The sequence below is a fragment of the Coregonus lavaretus genome (assembly GCF_964263955.1).
Source record: "Coregonus lavaretus genome assembly, chromosome: 13".
Taxonomy (NCBI): domain Eukaryota; kingdom Metazoa; phylum Chordata; class Actinopteri; order Salmoniformes; family Salmonidae; genus Coregonus; species Coregonus lavaretus.
Genome location: NC_140000.1, coordinates 52,936,418 through 52,946,066, shown reverse-complemented (window position 1 = coordinate 52,946,066; position 9,649 = coordinate 52,936,418). Strand labels below are relative to the sequence as shown.

The 9,649-nt window shown below is 43.1% G+C and overlaps 1 protein-coding gene across 1 annotated transcript; it reads left to right on the top strand.

The window, feature by feature from the left end:
* Positions 1 to 6,856: 6,856 nt before the first annotated feature.
* phlda1 (pleckstrin homology-like domain, family A, member 1) lies at positions 6,857 to 9,388 on the top strand. Its single transcript, XM_084175530.1, has 2 exons — positions 6,857 to 7,474; positions 8,211 to 9,388. Exon 1 carries the CDS (start codon positions 6,984 to 6,986, stop codon positions 7,440 to 7,442), a length of 459 nt encoding a protein of 152 aa, XP_084031656.1. The 5' UTR covers positions 6,857 to 6,983; the 3' UTR covers positions 7,443 to 7,474; positions 8,211 to 9,388.
* The last annotated feature ends 261 nt before the right edge of the window (positions 9,389 to 9,649 follow it).

The window sequence follows — 9,649 nt, the reverse complement described above, 5'->3', positions numbered from 1 at the left end:
GAGTTTGAAGGTAGGCCTTGAAATGCATCTACAGGTACACCTCCAATTGACTCAAATGATGTCAATTAGCCTATCAGAAGCTTCTGAAGCCATGACATCATTTACTGGAATTTTCCAAACTGTTTAAAGGCACAGGCAACTTAGTTTATGTAAACTTCTGACCCACTGGAATTGTGATACAGTGAATTATAAATGAAATAATCTGTCTGTAAACAATTTTTTAAAAAATTACTTGTCATGCATAAAGTAGATGTCCTAACTTGCCAAAACTATAGTTTGTTAACAAGACATTTGTGGAGTGGTTGAAAAACGAGTTTTAAAGACTCCAACCTAAGTGTATGTAAACTTCCGACTTCAACAGTATATACAGTGGGGAGAACAAGTATTTGATACACTGCCGATTTTGCAGGTTTTCCTACTTACAAAGCATGTAGAGGTCTGTAATTTGTATCCTAGGTACACTTCAACTGTGAGAGACGGAATCTAAAACAAAAATACAGAAAATCACATTGTATGATTTTTAAGTAATTAATTTGCATTTTATTGCATGACATAAGTATTTGATCACCTACCAACCAGTAAGAATTCCGGCTCTCACAGACCTGTTAGTTTTTCTTTGAGAAGCCCTCCTGTTCTCCACTCATTACCTGTATTAACTGCACCTGTTTGAACTCGTTACCTGTAAAAAAGACACCTGTCCACACACTCAATCAAACAGACTCCAATCTCTCCACAATGGCCAAGACCAGAGAGCTGTGTAAGGACAACAGGGATACAATTGTAGACCTGCACAAGGCTGGGATGAGCTACAGGACAATAGGCAAGCAGCTTGGTGAGAAGGCAACAACTGTTGGCGCAATTATTAGAAAATTGAAGAAGTTCAAGATGACGGTCAGTCACCCTCGGTCTGGGGCTCCATGCAAGATCTCACCTCATGGGGCATCAATGATCATGAGGAAGGTGAGGGATCAGCCCAGAACTACACGGCAGGACCTGGTCAATGACCTGAAGAGAGCTGGGACCACAGTCTCAAAGAAAACCATTAGTAACACACTACGCCGTCATGGATTAAAATCCTGCAGTGCACGCAAGGTCCCCCTGCTCAAGCCAACGCATGTCCAGGCCCGTCTGAAGTTTGCCAATGACCATCTGGATGATCCAGAGGAGGAATGGGAGAAGGTCATGTGATCTGATGAGACAAAAATAGAGCTTTTTGGTCTAAACTCCATTCGCCGTGTTTGGAGGAAGAAGAAGGATGAGTACAACCCCAAGAACACCATCCCAACCGTGAAGCATGGAGGTGGAAACATCATTCTTTGGGGATGCTTTTCTGCAAAGGGGACAGGACGACTTCACCGTATTGAGGGGAGGATGGATGGGGCCATGTATCGCGAGATCTTGGCCAACAACCTCCTTCCCTCAGTAAGAGCATTGAAGATGGGTCGTGGCTGGGTCTTCCAGCATGACAACGACCCGAAACACACAGCCAGGGCAACTAAGGAGTGGCTCCGTAAGAAGCATCTCAAGGTCCTGGAGTGGCCTAGCCAGTCTCCAGACCTGAACCCAATAGAAAATCTTTGGAGGGAGCTGAAAGTCCGTATTGCCCAGCGACAGCCCCGAAACCTGAAAGATCTGGAGAAGGTCTGTATGGAGGAGTGGGCCAAAATCCCTGCTGCGGTGTGTGCAAACCTGGTCAAGACCTACAGGAAACGTATGATCTCTGTAATTGCAAACAAAGGTTTCTGTACCAAATATTAAGTTCTGCTTTTCTGATGTATCAAATACTTATGTCATGCAATAAAATGCAAATTAATTACTTAAAAATCATACAATGTGATTTTCTGGATTTTTGTTTTAGATTCCGTCTCTCACAGTTGAAGTGTACCTATGATAAAAATTACAGACCTCTACATGCTTTGTAAGTAGGAAAACCTGCAAAATCGGCAGTGTATCAAATACTTGTTCTCCCCACTGTATATACAGTGAGGGGAAAAAAGTATTTGTTCCCCTGCTGATTTTGTACGTTTGCCCACTGACAAAGAAATGATCAGTCTATAATTTTAATGGTAGGTTTATTTGAACAGTGAGAGACAGAATAACAACAAAGACATCCAGAAGAACGCATGTCAAAAATGTTATAAATTGATTTGCATTTTAATTAGGGAAATAAGTATTTGACCCCCTCTCAATCAGAAAGATTTCTGGCTCCCAGGTGTCTTTTATACAGGTAACGAGCTGAGATTAGGAGCACACTCTCAAAGGGAATGCTCCTAATCTCAGTTTGTTACCTGTATAATAGACACCTGTCCACAGAACCAATCAATCAATCAGATTCCAAACTCTCCACCATGGCCAAGACCAAAGAGCTCTCCAAGGATGTCAGGGACAAGATTGTAGACCTACACAAGGCTGGAATGGGCTACAAGACCATCGCCAAGCAGTTTGGTGAGAAGGTGACAACAGTTGATGCGAATATTCGCAAATGGAAGAAACACAAAATAACTGTCAATCTCCCTCGGCCTGGGGCTCCATGCAAGATCTCACCTCGTGGAGTTGCAATGATCATGAGAACGGTGAGAATCAGCCCAGAAGTACACGGGAGGATCTTGTCAATGATCTCAAGGCAGCTGGGACCATTGTCACCAAGAAAACAATTGGTAACACACTTCGCCGTGAAGGACTGAAATCCTGCAGCGCCCGCAAGGTCCACCTGCTCAAGAAAGCACATATACAGGGCCGTCTGAAGTTTGCCAATGAACATCTGAATGATTCAGAGGAGAACTGGGTGAAAGTGTTGTGGTCAGATGAGACCAAAATCGAGCTCTTTGGCATCAACTCAACTCGCCGTGTTTGGAGGAGGAATGCTGCCTATGACCCCAAGAACACCATCCCCACCGTCAAACATGGAGGTGGAAACATTATGCTTTGGGGGTGTTTTTTCTGCTAAGGGGACAGGACAACTTCACCGCATCAAAGGGACAATGGACGGGGCCATGTACCGTCAAATCTTGGGTGAGAACCTCCTTCCCTCAGCCAGGGCATTGAAAATGGGTCGTGGATGGGTATTCCAGCATGACAATGACCCAAAACACACGGCCAAAGCAACAAAGGAGTGGCTCAAGAAGAAGCACATTAAGGTCCTGGAGTGGCCTAGCCAGTCTCCAGACCTTAATCCCATAGAAAATCTGTGGAGGGAGCTGAAGGTTCGAGTTGCCAAACGTCAGCCTCAACCTTAATGACTTGGAGAAGATCTGCAAAGAGGAGTGGGACAAAATCCCTCCTGAGATGTGTGCAAACCTGGTGGCCAACTACAAGAAACATCTGACCTCTGTGATTGCCAACAAGGGTTTTGCCACCAAGTACTAAGTCATGTTTTGCAGAGGGGTCAAATACTTATTTCCCTCATTAAAATGCAAATCAATTTATAAAAATTTTGACATGCGTCTTTCTGGATTTTTTTGTTATTCTGTCTCTCACTGTTCAAATAAACCTACCATTAAAAAAATAGACTGATCATGTCTTTGTCAGTGGGAAAACGTACAAAATCAGCAGGGGATCAAATACTTTTTTCCCCTCATAGAGTATACTGAATATACCAAACATTAGGAACACCTTCCTAATATTGAGTTGCAACCCCTTTTGCCCTCAGAACAGCCTCAATTCGTCAGGGCATGGACTCTACATGGTATCGAAAGCGTTCCACAGGGATGCTGGCCCATATTGACTCCAATGCTTCCCACAGTTGTGTCAAGTTGTCTGGATGTCCTTTGGGTGGTGGACCATTCTTGATACAAACGGGCAACTGTTGAGCGTGGAAAAACCCAGCAGTGTTGCAGTTCTTGACATACTCAAACTGGTGCGCCTGGCACCTACTAACATACCCTGTTGAAAGGCACTTCAATATTTTGTCTTGCACATTCACCCTCAATGGCACACACACAATCCATGTTTCAAGGCTTAATCCTTTATCCTGTGTCCTCCCCTTAATATACAGTTGAAGTCGGAAGTTTACATACACTTAGGTTGGAGTCATTAAAACTCGTTTTTCAACCACTCCACACATATCTTGTTAACAAACTATAGTTTTGGCAAGTCAGTTAGGACATCTACTTTGTGCATGACACAAGTAATTTTTCCAACAATTGTTTACAGACAGATTATTTCACTTATAATTCACTGTATCACAATTCCAGTGGGTCAGAAGTTTACATACACTAAGTTGACTGTGCCTTTAAACAGCTTGGAAAATTCCAGAAAATTATGTCATGGCTTTAGAAGCTTCTGATAGGTTAATTGACATCATTTGAGTCAATTGGAGGTGTACCTGTGGATGTATTTCAAGGCCTACCTTCAAACGCAGTGCCTCTTTGCTTGACATAATGGGAAAATCAAAAGAAATCAGCCAAGACCTCAGAAAGAAAATGGTAGACCTCCACAAGTCTGGTTCATCCTTGGGAGCAATTTCCAAACGCCTGAACGTACCACGTTCATCTGTACAAACAATAGTATGCAAGTATAAAGACCATGGGACCATGCAGCCGTCATACCGCTCAGGAAGGAGACGCGTTCTGTCTCCTAGAGATGAACGTACTTTGGTGCGAAAAGTGCAAACCAATCCCAGAACAACAGCAAAGGACCTTGTGAAGAGGCTGGAGGAAACAGGAACAAAAGTATCTATATCCACAGTAAAACAAGTCCTATATTGACATAACCTGAAAGGCCGCTCAGCAAGGAAGAAGCCACTGCTCCAAAACCGCCATTAAAAAGCCAGACTACAGTTTGCAAATGCACATGGGGACAAAGATCGTACTTTTTTGAGAAATGTCCTCTGGTCTGATGAAACTAAAATAGAACTGTTTGGCCATAATGACCATCGTTATGTTTGGAGGAAAAACGGGGTGGCTTGCAAGCCGAAGAACACCATCCCAACCGTGAAGCACAGGAGTGGCAGCATCATGCTGTGGGGGTGCTTTGCTGCAGGAGGGACTGGTGCAATTTACAAAATAGATGGCATCATGAGGAAGGAAAATTATGTGGATATATTGAAGTAACATCTCAAGACATCAGTCAGGAAGTTAAAGCTTGGTCGCAAATTGGTCTTCCAAATGGACAATGACCCCCAAGCATACTTCCAAAGTTGTGGCAAAATGGCTTAAGGACAACTAAGTCAAGGTATTGGAGTGGCCATCACAAAGCCCTGACCTCAATCCTATAGGAAATTTGTGGGCAGAACTGAAAAAGCGTGTGTGAGCAAGGAGGCCTACAAACCTGACTCAGTTACACCAGCTCTGTCCGGAGGAATGGGCCAAAATTCACCCAACTTATTGTGGGAAGCTTGTGGAAGGCTACCCGAAACATTTGACCCAAGTTAAACAATTTAAAGGCAATGCTACCAAATACTAATTGAGTGTATGTAAACTTCTGACCCACTGGGAATGTGATGAAAGAAATAAAAGCTGAAATAAATCACTCTCTACTATTATTCTGACATTTCACATTCTTAAAATAAAGTGGTGATCCTAACTGACCTAAGACAGGGCATTTTTACTTGGATTAAATGTCAGGAATTGTGAAAAACTGAGTTTAAATGTATTTGGCCAAGTTGTATGTAAACTTCCGACTTCAACTGTACACTGATTGAAGTGTATTTAACAAGTGACATCAATAAAGGATCATAGGTTTCACTTGGTCAGTCTATGTCATGGAAAGAGCAGGTGTTCTTAATGTTTTATATACTCTCTCTGTGTGTGTGTATGTATGTGTATATGTATATGTGTGTATATATATATATATATATATGACTGAGTTACAGTTCATATAAGGAAATCAGTCAATTGAAATAAAGTCATCAGGCCCTAATTTATGGATATCACATGACTGGGCAGGGGTGCAGCCATGGGTGGGCCTGGAAGGGCATAGGACCACCCACTTGGGAGCCAGACCCAGACAATCAGAATGAGTTTTCTCCACGAAAGGGCTTTATTACAGACAGAAATACTCCTCAGCACCCCCCTCCCTCAGACGATCCCGCAGGTGAAGAAGCCGGATGTGGAGGTCCTGGGTTGGCGTGGTTACACGACGTCTGGCTTATGTTAGAGAAATAGACAATCATACAGCTAAAGCAACTTTGGAATGGCTTCAGAACAAGAATGTGAAAGTCCTTGAGTGGCCCAGCCGAGGCCCAGACTTGAATCCCATTGAAAATCTGTGGAAAGACTTGAAGATTGCTGTTCACTGCCACTCCCCATCTAATTGAAGAGCTTGAGAAAATCCCCAAATCCAGATGTGCAAAGATGATACAGACATACCCAAGATGACTCAAATCTGTAATTGCCGCCAAAAGTGCTTCTACATTACTAAGTATTGATTCAGGGGTGTGAATACTTATGTAAATGCAATATTTCTGTATTTCATTATCAATACATTTGCAAAAATGTCTAAAAACATGTTTCCACTTTGTCAATATGGGTTATTTTGTGGAGATGGATGAGGAAAAAATAAACCATTTAATCCATTTTGAATTCGGGCTGTAACACAAAATGTGGAATAAATCAAAGGGTGTGAAAACTTTCTGAAGGCATTGTATACTTAACTCAAGAAATTCACTCACCTTTAGTTTTTAATAAAATTGTATAGGCCCATTTGATTTCCAAAAAAATACCAATATAACATCAGAACATTGATCCTCGTTGCACTGTGCTGGAGAGGCCCTCTGACATATGAGTCCTCTTTCCGCTGGATGTCACTCGGGGGGCGGTCCACAAGCTCGAGAAAACCTCAATCAAACTGTGCGTATCAGTCACTCCAGCGACCGCTGCGGACGGGCTAGTACCAAATACCCTGCTCACACATCCACGAGTTCCACAGCACATAGTAACCCACTCACTGCAGTGACCACTTCAGCATCCGATGCCTTTACCTCTACGGGCAAGGAGAAGAAGAAGTGTTTGCATTTGCTGAGGAAATTGGGGCGTTTTCTCAAGATGCTGGAGAACGGCAGCAAGGTGCTGAAAGAGGGGCTTCTGGAGAAGCGAAGCGACGGTTTGCTGCAGCTGTGGAAGAAGAAGCACTGCGTCCTCACGGAGGACGGGGTTCTGCTTCACCCGCCGAAGCAGCACGACCACCCGCACCATCACAACCACCACGGCGGCGGAGACACCGGCAAAGTCAAGGAGCTGCACTTCTCCAACATGAAAACTGTGGACTGCGTTGAGAGGAAAGGGAAATACATCTACTTCACCGTGGTCATGTCGGAGGGCAAGGAGATCGATTTCAGGTGTCCACAAGACGAGGGCTGGAACGCCGAGATAACTTTGCAGATGGTGCAATACAAAAATAGGCAGGCCATCCTGGCCGTGAAGTCAACCAGACAGAAACAGCAGCTCCTCGTTGTTCAGCTCCCGGGACAGAAAATTATTCGGAGCTCGCCAAACGTTGCGTGACCTGCGCCTTGGACATTCGACATGCGGTAACGGTAAGACATCCGAGAGGGGTCTTAGCAGGCTTGATTACTAATTAATACTTAGCCCCTTAGAAGTGGAAATCCTCTGCGGGGAAATTGCTTGGATATACATTCCCCGGCAACGTTTGATATTTGACACAAGGCTCAGGATACGAGGCTCACCTACCCCATAAACATGGGTTTACGCGCGGCGATGTCGGCAGGGGAAGCTTTTATGCAGTTAAATAAGCATGCATTGCTTTCATTGTTCCATATGCTTGTAGCCTTCTCAAATTACAGTCTCTTACAAACAAAATACACTACATTGGCCACTGCAACAAGGAGAGCTTGCAAATAGCAGAGGTCTTGACTTTTTGCGTAATTACGTGTAATGTTTTATTATTCACTATTATTAGGCTATTATTCATTATTATTAGTAGGCATATTATGGTCCAGTTACCATGGCCACTTAATTGTGCGTAAAAATAAGTCATATTTAATGAAATTGTTTAATATTATATTAATTTTAGAGTAAGGCTATTTCAAACACTGCCAGTGCTGTCACTGTCTTCTAAACATTATTTGGAGCCATTAGGCTGCGTTTACACAGGCAGACCAATTCTCATCTGTTTCCACTAATTGGGCAAAAGATCAGAATAGGGCTGCATGTGTAAACGCAGCCCAAGAAGGCCAAGCTATACGGAGATTCCTCTTCTCCTCGTGTCACGCACTGCCACCTCTGAGCCGGTCTAATTTATTGTATCCGCAGGTTAATTGGACATTCAGAGGAGGGATCGATGGACTCCGGCTGCATCTGCCCCGCCTCACAAAAGGAGCATCACACCCTGCAGGAAACACCTCTTCGTTTAGCTGTTGTTCGGTCCCAAGAACAGCATCAGTCTTTTCCAAGTACTATTTTCCATTAGAGACTCTTTATTTGACAAAGATGGACACTGATGGACAAAGCTTAGGCCTCCGCAACAGCACGAGTGAAAACAGCTGTATTCTAACGGGCGATTCTCTGCCGTCCCTTCTTATTTATTAGATTGTATATATGTTTTATCTAAACAGTGTCATTGACGAATGTACAGCGTGGTTGTTGCTGGAGTTGAAACTGGAAGGTATTCTTGGAGATTCCTTAGTACAGTATAATGTTTTGATATGGTTGGAAATGAGCCTCAGTATCGTTGTGATCCTAGTGGGATGGTTGATTGTGTTACACCTTTAAGGATATACTGTTGTCCTTTCCTTTCAGTCTTATTGTACAAACATGCCATGATACGCGTCCTCGTTCTTTAATTGAACCAAAGATTTATACACTGTAGTTTAATTTTCCTCCATAGTGTAGTTCATTGTAAAAATGGCAGGACGGCAGAGTATGCTCCAATGATGAAGGAAAAGTTGACAAATCTTTTATTTGCTTGATTTCTCCATAAATCTCACTTTTTGTGATATCCTCGTGCCAGATATGGCAGCCATGTTACATTTGCATTATCACTATGGAATACGGTACGACTTTGGGAAGCAACGTGTCAACCCAGCATATTCTTTTGGGAGTCTTACATCTGTACAGATTAGAAACTGCAGTCCTGTTCAGTGGCAACTGATATAAATAAATGTAACCTAGTGAGCAAAACAGGTTGAAAATAGATACATTCAATGACAAAAATGGTTGAAAGGACTTATTTTCAACCAGTTTTGCCAAGGGAAAGTCATTAGGCTAAAACTCATCACCTAAAATGAATCACCATCTTTTCTGAGGAAGCTATTCTGAGACTGACTGTTGAGTTGTCCCCTCACACCACCCCCAGGTGTGTCAGTGTTGTCCTCACATTAACCAAGTTATAGACCTGTCCTTTTTTACAGAGTTACTGTTATTCATTTGGGTTCATATTTTGATGTGAGAGCTATTTTCATACCTCTGAAATATACATTCCATTTCAAATGAACAGCACCTTGTGTGATTTCCTGCTATATAGCGCATAGAAACATCTTGTGGGAAATTTTTTTACCATTTAAATCACCAGCAGATGTGTGTGTTCAATAGCTGTGTGCAGTGTTGCCTGTCTCAACCCTTCCATGCTAACAGCCTGTGAACTTTGTCACCCCTATTTCCTGGGCTAAATGTAGAAGCTGTTGCTGTTCTGAGAATAATATTTCACCGTCAGCCTTCGGGCTGAGACAAACTGCCATCCGTGGCGCGACAAC